The sequence below is a fragment of the Pongo pygmaeus genome, chromosome 1, assembly GCF_028885625.2.
Source record: "Pongo pygmaeus isolate AG05252 chromosome 1, NHGRI_mPonPyg2-v2.0_pri, whole genome shotgun sequence".
Lineage (NCBI taxonomy): Eukaryota > Metazoa > Chordata > Mammalia > Primates > Hominidae > Pongo > Pongo pygmaeus.
The window spans coordinates 223,544,032-223,566,148 of record NC_072373.2 but is presented as its reverse complement, the minus strand read 5'-3'; the positions used below and the strand labels follow the sequence as shown (position 1 = coordinate 223,566,148).

Sequence of the window (22,117 nt, the reverse complement as noted above, 5' to 3'; positions counted from 1 at the left end):
CCTGTCTTGTGGAACCCCATGCTGGGGTCTGGCTTATCCCACCCCATGCCAGCCCTTTCTTCTCTCTGGTACTTCCCCTGACCCAGCCTTCCGGGGGATACAGGTCTCTCTCCACCACCTGAGCAGACCAGGGACCACCACCCAGGCTCCAACTATGCGGAGCTGCAGAGAGGGTCCCTCTGTCTGGGATTCAGTTCAGGCCGTTCTGTCTGAGAACGGGGAGTCAGGTACTGCCCGGTGAGGTACAGTGAGCAGGAGGGGACAGATGTGACCCAGAGCCACCAGGACATTACCTTTCTTGGAATTCCTCTTTCTGTGCCTCCTCCCTTACATGACATGTCATGACCTTACATGTCATGGGAGGTCACGTGATCAAGTGTATTTTTAACGTGGTTTCCCTTTTGCTGCTTTAAAAAGGGGAAGGGGCTGAGGGGGAGGCCGGCATGCATGGCTATTAACCTTCCTTTCATAAAGCGCTTTTTCCCTATAGAAATCTCCCTTCCTGCTGATTCATTCCGTGTTGGGAAGCAGAGCATGACATGTTAAAAGCCGTCTTGATAGTATTTGATATTCAGTGCTAACAACTCACCACCTCAGAGGGAGGGGCTTTTCTCCACCCACCCACCCCCAACACCAGAGCAAGGAGGGAGACAATCTGCATATTGGATGTGCCAAGACAGTAGGTAATTTGCATTAAGCATCCAGAAACTCTCTGCTTGCAATCTGTCACCCTTCACTGGGTCTTCATTTTATAACCTTCACAACATAAGGAGGAGAACAAGAGGCAGAGAGAATGTGGTTGCTGCACCCCCATCGGGACTGGAGGAGAAACCTGGCCTGATCGGCAGTTGTCAGAGCAGAGGGGGCCCTGATCTGAAATGCCAGGAGACTCTTCCAGCCAGGGGATTCAAAAGCCTCACTATGCCAAGACCCAAGACCCTCGAGTGGGGTGTGGCCTGAAGGCCGAAGCCAGAGGTGGGGCTGCCCTGAAAACAGCTCATCTCCCCAGACAGCAAAGTTCAAACTCAGCAAGGATCTTCCCAGAGAACATGTGGCCTGGCTTGGCAAGGGGCACCTGCTCAGAGTTCCCACAGGGAGATGCTCCCGTGGTGAGCTCTGCAGGGGTTTCTGCTCTTGGACTTGCAGTTCCCTGCTGAGTTTAAGCTTAGGACAGAGCTGCCTGTTCTCCCATCCTAACGGCATGTGAGACAGAGCTGCGTGTTCTCCCATCCTAACGGCATGCAAGGAGCCTCTGCAGAGCTCTAAAAAAAAGTACCTGGCACCACCCCAGACCAATGACGTTAGAATCTCCTATATGGGGCCTGGGTACAGCCAGAGTAGGGGACCCACAGCTGGAACAGACCACTGCCCGTGCAGTGGTACAGAGGGGAGTCTCAAATCCTGCCCTGTGGCCTCTGGAATGTGATTTGGGCTGTTGCCTCCCCTCCTGAGCCTCTGTTTTCTTATCTGTAAAATGAGTCTGGAAATGTCTGTAGCCCAGGAGTGCCCTGGGCATAGGGACAGGCCAGAGAGCCTGTGACCCCTCATCCTGCCTCCACCAGGTCCTTTCTGCAGTAATCTGTCTTCCGTATTGAATCTCTAGGTAGAGGTTTATTTAAGAAAAAGGTCCCATAGCTATGATGAGGTTTAAAAGCCCCTGGGCCAGGCCTTCCCTCCAGCTGTCAGGGACAAGGTACTTAGGGGGCTGCTGGAGAATTCCTCCAGGGAGCCCAAGATGAAAGCACTGTCCACCTGAAGAAAAGTGGGCTGTCAATGCTGCCACCTGCCTGCCTGCGCCTATCACATGTTCGCCGATCACAAGTGATGAACATGGCAGCTTGGCAAACAGGTGCCACTCAGCCCCACCCATCCCCCTCAGTGACCCACCAGAATCCCAGGCCCCCTGACAATAAGTGAAGATGCAGGAGGCAGAGGGTGCTGCAGACCTCAGAGGAGCCTCTTCAGAGTGAAGCAGAGGGGAAGGAAGGAGAGCGGACACCCGGGTCAGGCGACAGCACACACAGAGAAGGAAAGCAGCACCCTGAAGGTATTCCTGCCAGATCCCAAGCCTCACACATGGGTGATTTCCTTTGAAAAACTATCAGAGGCTGGGCACGGTGGCTCACGCCTGTAATCCCAGCACTTTGGGAGGCCAAGGCGGGTGGATCACAAGGTCAGGAGTTTGAGACCAGCCTGGCCAATATGGTGAAACCCCATCTCTACTAAAAATACAAAAATTAGCCAGGCGCGGTGGCAGGCGCCTGTAATCCCAGCTATTCAGGAGGCTGAGGCAGAAGAATCGCTTGAACTCAGGAGGCAGAGGTTGCAGTGAACCGAGATCGTGCCACTGCACTCCAGCCTGGGCAACAGAGTGAGACTCTGTCTCAAAAAAAAAAAGAAGAAGAAAATAAAAACCATCAGAGTTATAATTAAAGGGAGAGCTCTACACCCAGGAACAGAGGCATGAGATGAATGGCCACCACGGAGATCTACCCGCAGCGTTCTGGGGCTGAGCCATCTGTGGATTTCACAGCAAGAAGCTTCCTGCCACAAGCCCAGTCCCCATAGCATCAGCCAGGCCCCAGGGCAGGGCCAGCACTGCCTGCTGGGTGTCACAGTCATCACTGTCATCACCATCATCACTAGTGATGTTATGACAATAACTACCCTTTTTTTGGGTATGCACAAAGTGCCAGGCATGTAGATCGTGTTTTCTCCTGGCCAGTTCTCCAGGCAGGAACTACTATATGCCCACTTTACAAGTGAGGAAACTGAGGCTCAGAGAGGCTAAGTGACTTGCCCAAATCCACACAGCAAGATCAAAACCTAGACTCAGACCAGGTACAATAGCTCACACCTGTAATATCAGCACTTTGGGAGGCCAGGAGTTCCAAACCAGCCTGGGTAACATAGTGAGACCCTTGTCTCTACAAATAATTTTATTCTTGTTTTGAGATGGAGTTTTGCTCTTGTTACCCAGGCTGGAGTGCAATGGTGCAATCTTGGCTCACTGCAACCTCTGCCTCCCGGGCGATTCTTTTGCCTCAGCACCCCCCAGGTAGCTGGGATTACAGGCATGTGCCACCATGCCCAGCTAATTTTGTATTTTTAGTAGAGATGGGTTTCACCATGTTGGTCGGGCTGGTCTCAAACTCCTGACCTCAGGTGATCCGCCCACTTTGGCCTTCCAAAGTATTAGGATTACAGGTGTGAGCCACTGTGCCTGGCCTCTACAAATAATTTTTTTTAAAATATCCAAGTGTAGTGACACATGCCTATAGTCCCAGCTACTCAGGAGGCTGAGGCGGCAGGATCACTTGAACCCATGAGGCCAAGTCTACAGTGAGTCGTGTTTATACCACAGCACTCCAGCCTGAGCAACAGAGTGACACCCTGTTTCAAAAAAAATTAATAAGTAAAACTTGGACTCAAATCCAAGTCTGAATCGAGCCAGCTCCTACCTGCCATGTCGACACTTTCCTTGTACCCCTACGCTCTAGAGCACTTCACAGAACTGGGGCCGGTGCTGTGAGGGTTAGCGGCTGTCCTCCTGGAGCCGGTGGGAGAGGAGCTTCAGCCAAAGGAGGAAGGACATTGCTCTTGTATCAATAAAGCCACTGGCCTCTCCCTATCTCAACCCTGTGCCCTACTCCTCCGCGCCTGGATCCCCAGCACCAGCTCCAGCCCCAAAGCTGCGAATCCACTGCCTCTGAGCCTGGCCCCACTAGAGAGAGCTGGATTGCTCCATGCGCCAGACTCAGAACTTAGCCACCCCTTGGCCGGGTCTGCTCCAGCTGAGAAAACTGCTCTGCTGGAAAAGTCGGTTTAGACTTCCAGCCCCCATCCTGCCAGGCAGGTGGGGAAACCCCAACCCCAACTCCAGGAACTGCAAAAGTGCAGGGAGGAAGGTTGAGCCCAGATCCTGGGGTGGCTGTTCAGATGGCTGCCATCAGTCAGCACTGGGCACTGAGGTACCTGCCGTCCAGGCCACGTGGGCCCTTCAGTCCCATCCCCATCTCCCCTGGCCTTGCCTGCATCTGCACTCCCTTTGGGGCAAAGAAGTCTGGTGAGAGCAGGAAGCCAGAGTCTTGCCCTCCAGGATGGGGCCACCTCCCCACACACTCCTGGGAGAGGCATTGGTCCTCCCGGCTCGTTGCTTGTTGGTCCACCACCTCTATCCTGAGTCTCCACAGGAGGCTCACAGGCTGGGAGGTCCCTCAGCCTCCTGTTCACTCTCCTTCCGTCCTTGTTGCCTTTCTCTTCCATTCCAGCACCGCTGGGAAGAGCCGCCTCGTGCACTCTGACTTTAGGGAAACAAAAGCAGAACTCTATGCGGTCCACTCCCTGGGCTGCACCATAGTGAGGGGGAGCGAGGAGTGTGAGGAAGAGCTCAGAACCCCCGATGGGAGCAGGGGGTCCAGCGGGGGCAGCCTGGCCTCCCTTCCCCTCCTCCTCTCCTACTCATCAATTTGCCCCAGGAACTGGCTCTCCAGCAGAGAGAGGGCTGCCCTCAGGGAGGGCCTGGGTCCTACCCCTTGGCTCCACCCAGGCCCCCTCTGCACCCACGGGCTCTGACAGCCCCCCTGCCTCTCTCTCCGCAGTCCATGGCATCAAGTGGACCTGCAGCAATGGGAACAGCAGCTCGGGCTTCTCGGTGGAACAGCTGGTGCAGCAGATCCTCGACAGCCACCAGACCAAGCCCCAGCCGCGGACCCACAACTGCCTCTGCACCGGCAGCCTGGGTGAGCCGGGGCTCCCGGGGGGGCTCCACGGGGACAGAGGGCCCTACCAGGCAGCCGTCATGGCTGTCCTCTATGGGAATAGCCATGATATCTAGTGAGGGAGGAGGGGGACAGTCAGGGACTGAGCGACACCACCGCACCCAGCACAGACACAAGGCAGGCCTTCCGCCTCGTCCTGCCCTGCAACTGGCTGGCAGTCCACTCTGGGCAGGAGGGAGCAGTGTCCAGAGGGACAGCTTCCTCCATGGGGCAAGAACTGGGGGGCAGCAGAGTTGGGGGATCGAGGAGCTCTGGGACTCAGGGCCTCTCTGTTCAGGCCCACACTCTTGGGCATCCTCTGCCAGAGGGCACTGGGGTCTTCAGGAAGACCTGCCCTGCGTCAATGACACCACACAGGCTCAACCTCCTTCTTTAACCTCTGTCTCCTCCAAGAACATAAAGCGTCCCACGCTGTCCTTCCTAATGTGTCTGTTTTTCTGATAATGGTATTTGCTCTTTGAAATGTGTGTCCTCTCTCCCTGGGCTGACTTAATTAGATAGTCCCATTAGAGGGTCGTGTCACTTCTCTGCACAGTCTTGGTGCATTTAGGAGTCTTGGTGGTGAGGCCGTAACAGGATCAGGGAGAATTCGCCCTTTCATCAAAAGCAAAGTGACCCTCATCAGATGAAATGAAAATGGTGAAAATATCCAGTGGGAGGGAGAGAAAAGCCGTCCTGGCTGCCGGGGCTGGAGGAGCTGCCAGAGAGGCTTTGCCAAGCTCAGAAATGCTCAGCTCCTGAGGCTTGTACATCTGAAATGAGGAGCAAGGGCTCTGTCCCTGCTTAGGACCTAGAAGAATTTTTGTACCCCAGAGAGCTGAGGGTAGGCCTGGGGTTACATACCTTTCTGCCTCTGGAGCAGGGTCGAGAACCCTCTTTGGTCCTGGGGCCTGAGAGCTGGTCCCGAGAGTGCATTTCTATCACCTCCCCATTGACCTCTGGTTGCCAGTCCCCAGGGGTGGCTCCTTACTGGGACACAGACTGAGCAACTGTGGGAAGTTGGGGAGGGGAGGGGGGCAGGATACCAACATAGCCACCCTCCCCAGGCTGACCCCCTCTTGCCAGCAGAAGCCCTTCCAGGTGAGTGGTGTCTGTCTCTGATGGCGGAGGGGACTTTCCTGGATGTTGACATTCTCTCCACCTTCTCCTTCCCGACTTCCCATGTGCTTCCTCTTCGAAAAGAGCATCAAGGCCAAAGCCCCTCTGATCTTTGGAGGAGGGTCAAAGGGGCGTGGGACGGCCCCCGGGCTTGGGGTACGTGTCCAAGGGTTGAGGGTCTGTGGCCTGCCTGGGGTACCGGGCCTGGACTCTGCTGTGGGGCAGGTCCGCCACGGTCCTAGCTCTGACTCTCTTTTTGTGTGTGCGTGTGTGTGCACGTGTGTGCCTGCGTGTGCGTGCGGGTGTTGTGTTCTGAACTCTGCAGGAGCTGGCAGCAGCGTTCATCACAAGTGTAACAGTGCCAAACACCGTATCATCTCGCCGAAGGTGGAGCCACGGACAGGGGGGTACGGGAGCCACTCGGAGGTGCAGCACAATGACGTGTCGGAGGGCAAACACGAGCACAGCCACAGCAAGGGCTCCAGCCGCGAGAAAAGGAATGGCAAGGTGGCCAAGCCCGTGCTGCTGCACCAGAGCAGCACCGAGGTCTCCTCTACCAACCAGGTGGAAGTCCCCGACACCACCCAGAGCTCCCCCGTGTCCATCAGCAGCGGGCTCAACAGCGACCCGGACATGGTGGACAGCCCGGTGGTCACAGGTGTGTCCAGTATGGCGGTGGCCTCTGTGATGGGGAGCTTGTCCCAGAGCGCCACGGTGTTCATGTCAGAGGTCACCAATGAGGCCGTGTACACCATGTCCCCCACCGCTGGCCCCAACCACCACCTCCTCTCACCCGACGCCTCTCAGGGCCTCGTCCTGGCCGTGAGCTCCGACGGCCACAAGTTCGCCTTCCCCACCACGGGCAGCTCAGAGAGCCTGTCCATGCTGCCCACCAACGTGTCCGAAGAGCTGGTCCTCTCCACCACCCTCGACGGTGGTCGGAAGATTCCAGAAACCACCATGAACTTTGACCCCGACTGTTTCCTTAATAACCCAAAGCAGGGCCAGACGTACGGGGGTGGAGGCCTGAAAGCCGAGATGGTCAGCTCCAACATCCGGCACTCGCCGCCCGGGGAGCGGAGCTTCAGCTTTACCACCGTCCTCACCAAGGAGATCAAGACCGAGGACACCTCCTTCGAGCAGCAGATGGCCAAAGAAGCGTACTCCTCCTCCGCGGCGGCCGCGGCAGCCAGCTCCCTCACCCTGACCGCCGGCTCCAGCCTCCTGCCGTCGGGCGGCGGCCTGAGTCCCAGCACCACCCTGGAGCAGATGGATTTCAGCGCCATCGACTCCAACAAGGACTACGCGTCCAGCTTCAGCCAGACAGGCCACAGCCCCCACATCCACCAGACCCCCTCCCCGAGCTTCTTCCTGCAGGACGCCAGCAAACCCCTCCCCGTCGAGCAGAACACCCACAGCAGCCTGAGTGACTCTGGGGGCACCTTCGTGATGCCCACGGTGAAAACGGAGGCCTCGTCCCAAACCAGCTCCTGCAGCGGTCACGTGGAGACGCGGATAGAGGCCACTTCCTCCCTCCACCTCATGCAGTTCCAGGCCAACTTCCAGGCCATGACGGCGGAAGGGGATGTCACCATGGAGACCTCGCAGGCGGCAGAAGGGAGCGAGGTCCTGCTCAAGTCTGGGGAGCTGCAGGCCTGTAGCTCTGAGCACTACCTGCAGCCGGAGACCAACGGGGTGATCCGAAGCGCCGGCGGCGTCCCCATCCTCCCGGGCAACGTGGTGCAGGGACTCTACCCCGTGGCCCAGCCCAGCCTCGGCAACGCCTCCAACATGGAGCTCAGCCTGGACCACTTTGACATCTCCTTCAGCAACCAGTTCTCCGACCTGATCAACGACTTCATCTCCGTGGAGGGGGGCGGCAGCACCATCTATGGGCACCAGCTGGTGTCGGGGGACAGCACGGCGCTCTCACAGTCAGAGGACGGGGCGCGGGCCCCCTTCACCCAGGCAGAGATGTGCCTCCCCTGCTGCAGCCCCCAGCAGGGTAGCCTGCAGCTGAGCAGCTCGGAGGGCGGGGCCGGCACCATGGCCTACATGCACGTCGCCGAGGTGGTCTCGGCCGCCTCGGCCCAGGGCACCCTGGGCATGCTGCAGCAGAGCGGACGGGTGTTCATGGTGACCGACTACTCCCCAGAGTGGTCTTACCCAGAGGTAAGCTGCCGCCGCTGCCACCACCTGTCACCTCCCCTCCCACCCACCTCGCTGGCCCCTGCGCCACCCTTCAGAGGAAGCTCTGGACCATAAAGATGACGCTTTCCCCTCCTTGTGTCCCCACGGCACTTGAACACCTCCGTCTTTCACGCAGTGGTTCTCAAACTTCACTGGGGCAAGTAGCTTTAAAGTCAGGGGGTCCTTGGCCGGGTGCCATGGCTCAAACCTGTAATCCCAGAACTTTGGGAGGCTGAGGCAAGGAGAATCATCTGAGCCAAGGAGTTCCAAACCAACCTGGACAACATAGTGAGACCTGGTTTCAACAAAATATTAAAAAAATAAGCCAGGTGTGGTGGGGCCTGCCTATGGTCCCAGCTATTCTGGAGGCTGACTCCGGAGGAGCACTTGAGCCCAAGAGGTTGAGGCTGCAGTGAGCTGTGGTTGTACCACTGCACTCCAGCCCGGATGACAGAGTGAAACCCTGTCTCAAAAAAAAAAAAAAAAAAAAGAGAAAAAGTCAGGGTATCTTTGGAGGCAAAACGCTCCCCCAGCTCCAGCCAGAGTCATCTGCTGTTTCTCGATTTATGTGTTGAGTCCATCTATGTTTTGCTTTGCTTTTTATTGAAAAGGAGTCCCAGGGTTGCTTAAAAAAATTCAAAAGTCACCATTGGCCGGGCTCAGTGGCTCATGCCTGTAATCCCAGCACTTTGGGAGGCCAAAGTGGGTGGATCACCTGAGGTCAGGAGTTCGAGACTAGCCTGGCCAACATGGTGAAACCCCGTCTCTACTAAAAATACAAAAAATTAGCTGGGCGTAGTGGCACGTGCCTGTAATCCCAGCTACTCGGGAGGCTGAGGCAGGAGAATCGCTTGAACCCTGGAGGCGGAGGTTGCAGTGAGCCGAGATTACGCCACTGTACTCCAGCCTGGGCGACAAGAGTGAAACTCCATCTTAAAAAAAAAAAAAGAAAGAAAAAGTCACCATCATAGATCATCTACATCCACAGCCTTCACCCTACTTCTCTAAGCCAAACAAAAACAAAAACAAAAAATCTCTCTCAAAACTGAACAGGGCACAGCTTCTGAAGAGTCATCCTGAAGATCCTTCTTAAGTAAACCTGGCTTTCTGCAAAATTCAACACAGGTCATAGGATGAAGGATTCCAACCTGCACCCTCCCCCAGCCCCCAGGCCACCTCAGCTCCCGGGGATCTGACTTTGAGAACCACTACTCCAAAGACCAAAGCATCTTGCCTCAGGGACACAAGCAGCAGAGGAATCTCTGCTTTTTCTGTAGAGCAGAATAGCACAGGAAGGGGACAGAGTGGCCCAGGCTTTCCCTAAATAACCTAGTGCAGACAAGCACGTGCATCCTGACCTCTACCCAGCCCATCTGGGTGCTCAGAGACCAGCATGTGCATCATGGGCCCTGATTGGACACTGCCCGGGAGATGGCTGCCCACGGCCCACTTGGTTGGAGAACACCAAAGAAGGGGGGGCTCAACTTCCTCACCCTTCTTGCCCGCTGGCAAAGCTAAGAAAATCTGTGTACAGACGCCCCCAGCTCTCCCATCCCCGATAGGAAGAGCCCAGAAGGATCAGACTGGGCTTCCTCTTGGTGTAGGTTGGTGTGACCGTGTTTCTGACCCCCCTGCTGTTTTTCTTTTGTTTTTTTGTTTTTTGCTTTTTTTTTTTTTTTTTTTTTTTTTTTTTTTGAGAAGGAATTTCACTCTTTTTGCCCAGGCTGGAGTGCAATGGTGCCATCTCGGCTCAATGAAACCTCCGCCTCCCAGGTTCAAGTGATTCTCCTGCCTCAGCCTCCTGAGTAGCTGGGATTACAGGCACGCCCTGCTGCATCCAACTAATTTTTGTATTTTTAGTAGTGACGGGGTTTCACCATGTTTCCTAGGCTGGTCTCAAACTTCTGACCTCAAGTGATCCACCTGCCTCGGCCTCCCAAAGTGCTGGGATTACAGGTGCGTGCCACTGCATCCAGCTAATTTTTGTATTTTTGGTAGAGACGGAGTTTCACCATGTTGGCCGGGCTGGTCTCGACCTCCTGGCCTCCAGTGATCCGCCCACCTCAGCTTCCCAAAGTGCTAGGATTTCAGGCGTAAGCCACCACACCCGGCCCTGACCTCCTACTCTTACCAGTGACTCTGAGCTCAGTGGCACCTTCAGAGTGCCCACCACACCCCCCACCCCACCCCGTGAAGGCCAATTGGGCATCTTCCCCACACCCCCGATCCTGGGCTTAAGAAAGTGATGCGAAGGGACAGGGAGGGAGGCCAGGATCAGGGTGCCGGGGGACGGTCAAAGCTGTCTTCTTCTGGTCCTGGCTCCTTGAGACCTGACTCTCTGGGGCTCAGTTTCCTTATGTGTAAATGGCTGAGAGGGGGTGGCCTCGAGGCACTCCCAGTCCTAGGACCTGGGAGATTTGGTCCTCGGGACACTTAGAGGAGTCCTGGAGCCCTTAATGTCTTGCAGAAGCCAGGAAGTGGGAGGCGGGTCCCCTCTTTTCCCGAGGTTCTGGCATGTGAGACAGGCCCTGGGTTGGGTGCAGACCCACACCCCAGCCTCCTGGGTGTCCTGACGAGTGGGACAGGAGCAGGCCTGGCTCCTTCTGTCCTTTCTGGGCCTGCAGTTCAGCAGCTCGCCACGCGAGGGCGGCCCAGGAACAGGAACGCAATGGCAGCCTGGCAGCCCAGCAGAGGGAGCGGCCAGCCTTGCTTTCCCAGAAGCCCTCAATGCTTCCAGTTACCCACAACCAAAAGCTGCTGAAATTCAGCTTGATTTTGGAAAATGCGCATATGCCACCCAGCTAGGCCCTTTGGGGCCCCAACTGGCCACACAGTGAGGCCTCAGAGGTTGTGAAAGGCCCCTTCCTCCTTGCTGTCCTCTCCTACCAGGCCACTGTCTCCACACCACAGCAGGGGTGCCCCCATCCTGGGTTCTGCAGGAGACAGCACCTTCTCTCCTGACACTTCTCTCCCTTCGTCTGGCCCTCGTCCTGTCCCCTCCCTGCCAGCCTGTCTGTGCACTGACTGCATCAGGAATCCAATCTGGTCGGGTTCTGCCAAGCTCAGGGAGGGCTCTACAGGCAGGCTCGTCCGCCTGGGCCCTGCTTCCCGGTCTGCAAAATGGGGTTTGGCTAAACGGTTACTCAGCACCCCCACCTAGCTCTAAACCTCAGTGCATCCACTTAGCAGGAATGCGATGGCCAAGGCCATCCTGCTGTCTCTTCTCTGAGTGGCCCTCCCTCCCACAGACTGCTCCCATTTCTCCTATCTCTGTCCACCCCTTCACCTCCGGCTGCAGCTGGTTACCAACACACACACACACACACACACCAGAGGCATCCCCCTATGCCCCAGCATCTGCCCTGGCTGCATCAGACATGGGCCCTTTATCTCAGGACTCAGAGACCTCAGATGGCATTTCGTGCCCCCTCCCCGCCCCCCAAACCCTCCTGCGTCATCTCCCACCACTGACACTCCTGCTGCAGCAGGCAGAAGAGCCTGCAATTACAGCCTCAGGCACGCGCGTCACCACCAATTCAGCGCAGCCAGGCGGGCTGTTGCCATGGGAACCATCACTTGAATGGATGGATGCTGAGCTGTCCTGCGGCGGTTTCCATGGAGAAGGTCCTGATGTTCTCCAGTAATTTCTGCAGTTCTTTGTTCCCGGCAGCAGCCCCAGCCTCATGCTAGCAGCTGTTGATTGCGGTTATTATTTTTTCCCTTTTTCTCACATGGTAACTGTCTGTGGCCTTTTGAAGTCACTGCTCTTCCACTTCCCAGGATCCTGGGGGATGGTGCCCTGAGCTGGCCTTCTGGTGCTTCCAGACATCCCAAAGTCAGGCTCCACCTGTCCGCTGGCACTCTTCTCAGCCAGGCACTCACTCCCCCCAATGCCCCGCCACTTCCACAGAGCCGCAAATATCCCTGGGCATCAGAACAAGGAATGCTGCGGTCAGAAGGGCCCCTAGTGAGGAGATGCCACCCAGAGAGGCTGGGCCACTTGCCTGAGGACACACAGCTACTGAGGCGCAGGAGCAGGCCTCCTGCTTTTGTTTCTCGATCCTAAGCTCTCTCCGCTGCCGTAGCAGTAAAGTGACCTCCCGGGCCAGAACCAGGCTCATGCAAGAGCAGGGGTGGAATATGTTTTCCAACCTGGGAGAGCCCCTTCCGTGGAAGAAGTCTCTTTTCCTGGCTGGGTGATGGGAGGAGCTACTTCCACCTCATCCCTGGAAACACTCACTCCTGCTGCAGATGCCCTGGGCCAGGCCTGGGTTCCAGGAACATTGCGGGGCGCCTAGGGCGGGCTCCTTGTAGAGGCCGGGGCTCCCTCCAGGGCAGGGGTGGGCCAGGGCCCAGGAGAGGCCAAGCAAGAATGAGTGACTGACCAGGAGGGAGCATCTGTTTGGCACGGAGTTGGGGGGTAGGGAATCGCTTCACTGGCCTGGAGCAGTGGGGAAGGTGGGCTCACAGCAGCTCCTCACCCCAGGCAGGCTCCAGCCTGCCTGGCGGCCTTCTCCAGCCTGGACACTAGGTGGTGCTCTCCGCCCTGACCTAGCAGCTCTCCGCCCCCCTGCAGGGAAAGGTGTTTACTGGTTTGGGGGTGGGGTGGATGGCGCCTCTGGGGTGGGTCCACCCAAGGTTAGCCAGGAGAGTCCGGGAGGCCGGCACCCCCACCTTCCTCATCCCCAGGGAGAGCCTCCCTCTACTCAGTGACCAGCCCCTCTCCTCGGCTAAGCCGTAAGTAGGGGACCTACAAGGTGCCGTCCACCTCGCACCTCCCTCTCTCATCACTAAGCAGGACAATGGCCATGAAGCAGGACTGCCCGGGCCCTGGACATGAGGCCACCCTCCTCCTCCGCTTTCTGCAGCAGCCCCAGGCTGGTCCGAACGGGGAGTCAGGGAGTACCCCAGCCCTTCCGATGCTCTCCTGCCCCTGGGTGCCCTGGGAGGTTCCTGGGGGTGGGGTCCTCCCCCCCGGAGCTGAGGAAGGTCATTCGAGGCTGCTCCCAGCCAGGCTGCATGGTCACTGCTTGCTTGTGGGACCCCAGGCTAGCTGTGTAGGCAGTGGCACAGACTCAAGGACCTTTGATAGCACAGGGTTGGGGGAGGGGGGCAGATGCTCAGCCCCGTTCCACTCCCAGCCCCAAGCTCTGAGCCCCAAACTCAGCTCCCAGGGCAGTCTCTGAGCATCTCCTGCACTTAGCTCCTCTGTTTCTTCATCGGGCTCTTCAGCCCATCCTGCTCCAGGCCCCCTCACCTTGCCATCCCCACAGCCTGGGGATCCTGGGTCTCTCCTCAACTCCCCACGAGAAGTTCTGGTCCGTGGGCTGACACTGAGATGCTCAGGCCTGTTTTCAAAACTTGGAGTTCCCTCAGTCTGTCCACAAGTGAATGACAGAGCAAGTCCCCTCCCTGCCCTCGGCTTCCTTCCAGGCCAGTTCTCAGGGGCATCGTGGGCTGAAAGGATTTGCAAAACTCTGCGCTCCCTCCTGCCTGGATCTGCGAGTTACGCAAGAGAGAGAAAGTCAGGGGTTGGAGCTGCTGGTCCTGGGGCTTCCTGAGGGGCCGGGGAAGGAGCGCCTCGGGCTCTCCTCTTGCTGTAGTCCTGGAGCTGTGGTTCTCAGAAGTTGGGGCTCACTGCAATCCCTGGAGTGAGGGCCTGGGAATCTGCATGGGGCAAAGGGCACAGACCCCTATCTGAGCAGTGCAGCCTCAGGGGGGCTTCCCCACGCTGCCTCCCTCAGTGGTTCACACGCCAACTCTGTTCCCCTCTCTGTTCCTTGCAGGGAGGAGTGAAGGTCCTCATCACAGGCCCGTGGCAAGAAGCCAGCAATAACTACAGCTGCCTGTTTGACCAGATCTCAGTGCCTGCATCCCTGATTCAGCCTGGGGTGCTGCGCTGCTACTGCCCAGGTGAGAAAGCCGCCCCCCCAGGCCCCCAAGGAGGGTGTGAGGGCCTGAGGAGCACTGGACTCGGAGTCGGCCTTGGGGTGACCTTGAGCAGGTCGTGTCCTTACTCTAGGCCTCAGTTTCCTCAGCTGTAAAGAAGTGGATCCCAGAGAGTCTGTTAGAACGTCACCTCCTTTGGCTCAAGGACCTAATATAGGACAGCGACACAGGCACGCTTGACTGGGATTTTGAAGCGAATGTGATGAGAGCACGATTTAGGGCAGGAATAAGCCAGGCTCAGGCGATGTATCCAGGACTGGCCACAGTGGGAAGCTGCCACCACCCTCAGCCCAAAGGGTGACTAGAGCTGGTGAGAGGTGGGGCCAGAGACCACCTCTGCAGCAAGGCGGCTTCTCTGCACCTGCCCATGCCTCCTGTGGTCCAAGCCAACCAGAAGCCAGGAGAGCCCGGGCAATGCAGCCCACACACAGGCTCCATCCTCCTGGGGGCCCAGGGCAGGGGGCAGAAGGCTGGAGAAAGCCTGGCAGGGACGGAGGGAGATGGGGTGGTGATGGGAGGTCAATCTAACAATAATCAGCACAAACGCCTTTGAGAATGTAACAGAGCCATCTACCCTGTGCCCAGAAAAGATACATGCACATAATTTGCTTCCAATTTCAGGGGCTCAAAAATCCCCCAAGAAACCCAGTCAGGAGGCCTCTGTGCTGTCCCTGTGGCGCTGAAGCCCTTCCCCAGGCTCCAGCATTATCTGCTTAGCATGGTGTCCCTGTCTGGTCAACTTGTCATTGATCTCTGGCCATCACTGCTTCCTCACTCACCTGTCCCATGGGGTCAGGGACTATCTTCTTGATCACCATAGTATCCCCGGGGCTGGCAGAGTGCCGGACATGTCACAGAGGGGGATGGAGATTGTGAAGGAATGAATGAGTCTCCAGGCATCTGAAGCCTGTTTCCAGAGCTCATGTCTTCTGCTCCTGGGCTGGTGCTGGCAGGACCCCCTTGGCTGCCCCATCTCATCACCACCAGCCCTCAGGACGGCCTGTCCAGTGAGCCCTGACCATAAACACGAGAGGGGGTAAGGATGCAGGGGTGCGGAAGGGCAGGGAGACCCACCCCTGTCCTCTAACGTCAGGGAACCTGGAAAGGAGAGAAGATGCTCAGTGTAGAAGACTGGGGGTGAGGAGGAAAGGTATGGGGTGGGAGTACAGAGCTGGCCAGTGCTAGGCAGGCCCCAGGGTGCTTCTAGGTTCCACCCAAGGTGGTCCAGCCTGAGCCGTGGCTGCCCCAGCTGTCTGCCACCCCCACCCTACCCTTGAACCCTGCCCCCAGGCTGGGGCAGCTGAGTCTCACCAGGCATTTCTCCTTTTCTCCTTCTCTCTCAGGCTCTTCTTTTTGTTGTTTTTTTGTTTTGAAACAGAGTCTCGCTCTTTTGCCAGGCTGGAGCGCAGTGATGCAGTCTCGGCTCACTGCAACCTCCGTTTCCTGTGTTCAAGTGATTCTCTTGCCTCAGCCTCCCTGGTAGCTGGGACTATAGGCTTGTGCCACCACACCCAGCTAATTTTTATACTTTTAGTAGAGATGGAGTTTCACCATGTTGGCCAGGCGGGTCTCGAACTCCTGATCCAAGTGATCCACCCACCTTGGCCTCCCAAAGTGCTGGGATTACAGGGGTGAGCCACTGTGCCCCACCTCTCTCAGGCTCTTCTTGCAGCCACCAGAGCAGAAAACCCCTGCTCCACGGCTGGCTGCATACTCGGCCTCTGCCTGAACCCAGCACCATCTTCCCCACAAAGTTCCCGGGAGCCAGCGCTGCAGCCCAAGATGCCCACCCCACCCCCTGCTGGCCCAGCCCTACCCTCCGAGCCCCCGCCGGCCTGGCTCCAGAAGGCCCACCCAGCTGCCCTGCTCGGCCTGGAGCACAGCCAGCAGGGGTGGCAGCCAGGCCGGGTCTGCCTATCACAGCGCAGGGCTGTGTGCAGCTGATGGGACCCCGGCCCGACGGGAGTGGCGGGGAGGGCACTGGGGTATTAAACAGTGCACTCATCACCTGCTGCCAGAATGGGACTTGACTGGCCTATAAATAGATGCCACTTCCTGTACCTGGTTCTCACCTGGCTAAGGACCAGGGCAGGGCTGCTCAGGTCTGCTCTTAGTTATCTGACCCCTCCACAGAAAAATAGGGGCTGGCCTTTGTGTGGCCCCAGGGCTGGAGTCAGCCACACTTGGGTCCATCCCAGATCAGCCAGAAACCATCCCTGTTGCTTGAGCTCAGTGCCTGACTTCTCTGGGCCTCAGTTTCTACAGCTCTGAAAACTGCCTGCCAGCAGGGCGAGAGCAATGAGTGAGAGGAGGTGTGTGAAGCACCTAGCCCAGTGTTCCATTCCTGAAGGGTTCCCATTAAGGAGGCCTTCGCTCTTCCTTTCCCAACGGGGAGTTCGGAGAGGGTACCAGGGCAGTTTGGGTCTCAACAGGCAGTTCTCCTGGTCCTGGGGCATTTCTGGGTCCCCAGAGATGGCAGGTAGAGTCTCTGCCCAGGCCACTCACCCTTCTAGCCATTCGGGCTCATTATATTAGCCATAATGTATCTCGGACCAAGGGACCAGGAGCCACAAGGCTCAAGGCACACTGAGAGCTGGGACCCCCCCCCCCCCCGCTAGAGCCAGCATTCTGTCTTCAGCTAACTCCACAAAGGGGGCCTCCTTTGGACATCTCTGCTTTGAGGCCCAAATTGAAACACATTGCTCTGTAAAACAGCACTGGATGTATTCATTCATTCATTCACTTCTTCATTTGCCAAATAACTTTTGAGTAGCCCCTGCTTGCTCTGCACAGAGTAGGGGCCTGGAATGGAGCAAATAATAAGACCCAGCTTCTCACTGGGCCCCTGATCGCAAGGGGCTCTCGGTCCAGGGAGGAGTGCAGCGTGCAAATGAATCATTGCCCTGGGAGATGACACTGGCTGCTTGGGGACCTCATCTCTGGGTCTCCCCAGAGGAATCTAAGGCTAAGCTCGAAGGATGAACACTTGGAAGTCAGAATCAAACTGGCCTCACCAAAAAGAGAGGCTCAGAGGCTTGTGAGCACAAGCCAGGAACAACATGGGAGGAGGGGGCACTGGCAACCCAGACAGCCAATGCCCACCCGTCTCCTGACACACCTGCCCAAGCAAAACAGGCGAGCAGGGTCCTGCCCTGGCAGCTCCCACACCGTCACAGGCAGCAGGAGACATGCAGGCACAGAATGTGTCTTCTGCAAGACTCCGGGGTGCTTCAGGGGCAGGAGGGAGCCCACCAAGTTAGGGCAGTGAGCTGAGGGCAGTGAGCAGTGAGTGAGAGGAGGTGCTGGGGAAAAGAGGTGACTCGGGCTCGGGAGAAGATAGGGGAATCCATCAAGAAGACTCTGCTGGCCAGAGAGCCCTACTCTGGATTCCTGAGAGGTCACCAGAAGACAAAAGATGAAATTCAAAATGAGAGCCAGGTGCAGTGGCTCATGCCTGTAATCCTAGCATGTTGGGAGGCCAAGGCAGGCGGATCACTTGAAGTCAGGAGTTCGAGACCAGCCTGACTGATGTGGTGAAACCCTGTCTCTACTAAAAATACAAAAATTAGCCAGGCGTGGTGGTGGGCACCTGTAAGCTAGTAGGGAGGCTGAGGCAGGAGAATCACCTGAACCTAGGAGGTGGAGGTTGCAGTGAGCCAAGATCATGCCACTGCACTCCAGCCTGGAAGACAGAGTAAGACTCTGTCTCAAACAAAAAGCAAACAAACAAACAAAAACAATAAATGAGGTGAAAAATTGGATTTCAAAACAATTCATTCAACAAATAGTTACTGAGCCGCCATAACATCCCGGGCACTGACCTTGGTACTAGGCATGAAGATTAAGACAGAGCCAGTTCCAGCTCTCATGAGCTAATGTTCTACTGCAGGGAGACAGAAAACAAACAAGGAGAAAAAGAAATAACCAAGATAACTGGTGAAAACTGTATCCCAACAGTAGAATATGGTAATAATGTCACCTGGGAAGAAGGAGGTTCCTTCTGGAACATGGATGAGCAGAGGCCTCTTGCAGACTGGGACCTGGATGATGGGATGGAGCCAGTCATGGGAAGTGGGAGAAGCATCCAGGCCAGGTAGAGGGTAGGGGAAGTGCAAAGGCCCTGGGGCAGAAAGAGGTTTGGCAACACAGAGAATCTAAAGCCTGAGAAAGGCTCTGGCTACAGGATAGTGAGTGGGGTATGGGGAGCTGAATACGGTAAGACTGGAGATGATAGCAGGAACTAAAACAAATCATGTCCATCTTTCTGTATCATAGGAAGGAGTTTGGTTTGATTTTACCTGCAATTGGAGGCTGTTAGCTTTAAGCAGGGAGTGGCTTGATCTAAATGATGTCTTTAAAGATGATTCTGGGTGTGTGGGAAAGATAAGAACAGAAGCAGGGAGACCATAGGAAGAAGGCAGAGGGCTGATCTTTCCAGATGTAAGGAGAAGGGCTCCCTTGGGCACCACACTCCCCCTGGTTTCCTGTAGGGGTGCTGGGCTGTGGCCCCCCGTGCTGGATTATGGCCTCCCGACACCCTCCCAGCAGGAGCGGGTCTCAGGTGCGCTGATGTTGCCTTCGGCAGGAGGCTAATGGAGGAGTCTAGGCAACAAATGATGGCGGCATGGACTACAGCATCTGCAGTGGAGATGGAGAGCAATGGATGGACCCAGGAGTCGCTGATGGACTGCATCAGTGGGGAAGGGAAGAGCGAGTCCAGGAAGCTTCCTGGGTGATGGACCTGCAGGAGCAGGGCTGCTGGGCTGGGACCCCGGAGACCACAGTAGGTTCCCTCTGCTCCATCTCTCTGGGAAGGAAGAAATGCCTTGGAGTCTGCTACCATTCCAGCGTTGCTGCAGGTTGTGCACTTGCCAGAAGATGGTGGAAGAGCAGCAGCAGTTGAAGAGGCCACCCCCCACCCCCCGCCGCAAGCTGGGACACATTGTCCCGCAGAAGCCGTGAGCTCTCCAAGGCTGGCCCAAGGAGGCTGCTAAAAGGAGCAGCCCTGAGCGGGCTCCGATGGGTGTAGGTGCTGGCCACCTGCCTTCCTGTTGGCAAGCCAGGCCAATCTCCAGGGCAGGCATGCGACCACAAGCTTGGAAACCCGCCCAGGGACACCAGCAGAGCCATAGCAGATTCTGGACTTGGCCAGGGCTCCCTGCCCAGGCACCTCGGAGGTCCTATGTGACCTCCACTGTGGAGTCCTTTGGTTCAGGTTGTGGCCTGGAGCTGAGGTTCCCAGCCAGGGTGGAAATCACAGAGGAAAAACCCATGGGTGCCCTTGGACAGTGACTCCTGAAGGCCTTCCCTGGGGACAATGGCAAGATGGCTGCTGCCTTAACACATCCACCCACGATGGACAGCGGCCACCCGTCAATGAGCTGGTTTTCCTATTGGGACTGGGATCTGCATCAGAGTCCTCGGAGGAAAGCTGGAGCTCTGCTTGTCCTAGGGAGCGGCTGGCTTGGACGGCTTCCTCGAGTCCATAAGCTTCTGAAAACCAAGAGCCCACACAGCAACATGATCCCCACATGTGTCCTCCCTGGAAGTCTGTACTGGGGAGGCCCTGGGTATCGGTATCTGGTATTTCAGAAAAGCAGGGCAGAAGGCACAGAACCCAGACATCTGCCAGGGATGAGGCCTGGCAGGGCAGTGTGCACACCCACCATTGCCCACAGGCCACCTCTGTGGGCCACAGGCCAGCCCCCAAGATGCCAACATGAGCCGTGGAGAGGCAACCTCAACCCCAGAGCTGAAGCTGGTCTCCACCGCAGGCTGGCTTCGTCTTACTCACAGTGAGAACATACCTCGTTTATTCCACAAATAGAGTTATTTGTTGAGCCCTGTGTTGGGGCCACAGCAGTTAACGAGACCTGCCAGGGCCCTGTCTTCCAGAGCTTACTGTCGGGCCATTGGAGGGAGGTGCAACCTTCACACCAGCATCCCCAGCTCAGCACCCACTGGGGCTGAGCTGGGGCCAGGTTAACAGAGGCACATCTGAAACTCTTTCATCGGGGAAGCAGAAGAACTTCTAAAAATACAAGGGATGGCTTGTTCATTGAGTCAGGACAAGCTTGTAGGAATAGGTGAAACAAAGTAAGCACAAATAAGTCTGAAGCAAATGTTGTACCCGAGCTCCATCCAGGATGGATGGGACAAGAGGGGGAAGTCAGCCAGCCATGAGGCAGGGATGGGGGCTGTTCACTCATTCACTTGTTCAGCCAGTCTGTACTGAGCACCCAGCCCCTGTCCTCATTCAGAGGACAAAGCAAAGGGGCAGTCACAATACCTGGAGTGATCACAGGCCAACTGGCTGAGTCTGGGTGAACCGAGAAGGTTCCTAGAAGAAGCATTGTGTTTGGGCCTCGGATGAGCAGGCATAGGCTGCCATTAAAGAGAGTTGGACATTAACCAATGAAGGGTAGTGGGGAGGGGACATTCCAGGCCCTGTGTGGTTCACCAGGCTGTAGGTACCCACCCATCCCTTGACCTGGTCTTTTTCTCTCGCTTTCAGCCCACGACACTGGTCTTGTGACCCTACAAGTTGCCTTCAACAACCAGATCATCTCCAACTCTGTGGTGTTTGAGTACAAAGCCCGGGCTCTGCCCACGCTCCCTTCCTCCCAGCACGACTGGCTGTCGTTGGACGGTAAGAACAGTGCTTGGGTCGTCTTGCCAGGCACCAAGAGAGAGGGATGCTTGGGGACTGTGTGCATAAGGTGTGAGAGAAGAGTAAGCACCCAGAAAGGGGCAGGAAGGGGTGCCAATGTGAGCGAAGGAAGGTCGGCTGGGTCTCCACCGCCAGGCTGAGTGCCTATGCTGTCAGCCATTTGTGTCTGGACACTGGCTGGCCCCACCCTCATTCTCGGTCTCTCCCTGGGACAGACTGAAAAGTATGTGAGTGCGGGCCTGTGGCTGGCATGCCTGCTGGGCTGTCTGAGTGGCCAAGCAAGCCCAGGGCAGCTAAGAGGCTCTGGCGAAGGACCCCAGGCAGCAAGGTCCAAGCACCCGCTGTGCCCCTCCAGGGCTGTTTCCGTGGGCTCCTGGAAGTTAAAAGGGTTCCCAGAGGCCATCACCAAGCCCCAAGCCTCTCGAGAAAGAGGACAGGAGGCAGCTCAGGCCTGGGCTTCTTTTGAATTTGGGGGCTTGCTTCTGGCTTTTGGGGCTAACCAGCCAAATCTTCTCCTGGAAACCCTCAAATACCCTCAACTCCAGCTTCTTGGCTGATTTTAATTCCACCTCTGCCCTGTACGGCCTCTGTGGCAAGCCCAGGATCGCGACTGTGGCAGAGGGTAGAGTGTCAGGGACCGCAGTGGGCTTCAAGGGAGCAGGCAGGACCTGGTGGTCAAGGAGAGGCAGGGACTCCAAGAGCTGCCAGCCTTGGCCATGGGGGTCGGTGAGTGTTGGTGGTTCCCCTTGGGGTACCAGGGGCTCTGCATAGAAGAGCTGCCAAAGGCAGGCTGGGGATGCCAGGGCCAGAGGCTGCCGTTTCCCACCTGGGCACACGTCAGGAGGCCCAGAGCTGGCCAAGGCCTGGGGGGCTGAGCCCGGTACACTGGGGATGCGGTAGGAGGGATGCCTGTCCCTAACCTCAGTATCAGGGCAGCCCACAGAGGTGACACTCCATCGGGTACCTTGCTGGAGACCTTGCCAACCCAGGATGTTGAGGTCTGGGCTAAGCTGAGCCTGGGCCCCTTGCAGGGGTGGGTTCTCTAAGCAACACTCCCCCACACACCCCACACCCACAGCTGGCCTTTTGCGTCTCACCTCTCAGACTGCCCCTTGCTGTTGGCTGCTGGGGGATTTCTGGGCTTGGGTACATAGTTCATTTCCTGAATCACCCAGTGTGTAAACCTCAGCCTTATCCCAGTCCCTGCCCCAGCCGAGAGAGGGTGCTGACAGCTGCCCTGGCTGGTGAACCCTCAGGAGACAATTCCCTGGGGCAGCTTTGGGCCTGCAAACCCTAGCATGGGCTGCCCTGGGGCACCGAGCTGCCCTTGGCAGCATCCCTGTCTGAGGCTGGAGCCAGACAGAGCTGTGATGGCCACCCACAGGATGTAACAAAGAAGGGCAGGGTGACCAGGGGCTCCCGTTTAGGA

The 22,117-nt window shown here is 57.0% G+C and overlaps 1 protein-coding gene across 10 annotated transcripts in view; it reads left to right on the top strand.

Annotated features, from left to right (window-relative positions):
• The window catches only part of CAMTA1 (calmodulin binding transcription activator 1), a 980,974-nt gene that overhangs the window by 866,990 nt on the left and 91,867 nt on the right, over nucleotides 1–22,117 (top strand). For all 10 annotated transcript variants that reach the window (XM_054441126.2, XM_054441083.2, XM_063668430.1 and 7 more), the window contains 4 exons: nucleotides 4,602–4,742; nucleotides 6,205–8,051; nucleotides 13,856–13,982; nucleotides 20,533–20,667. In XM_054441126.2, the coding sequence (XP_054297101.1) occupies nucleotides 4,602–4,742; nucleotides 6,205–8,051; nucleotides 13,856–13,982; nucleotides 20,533–20,667 (2,250 nt within the window). The remainder of the gene's footprint in view (nucleotides 1–4,601; nucleotides 4,743–6,204; nucleotides 8,052–13,855; nucleotides 13,983–20,532; nucleotides 20,668–22,117) is intronic.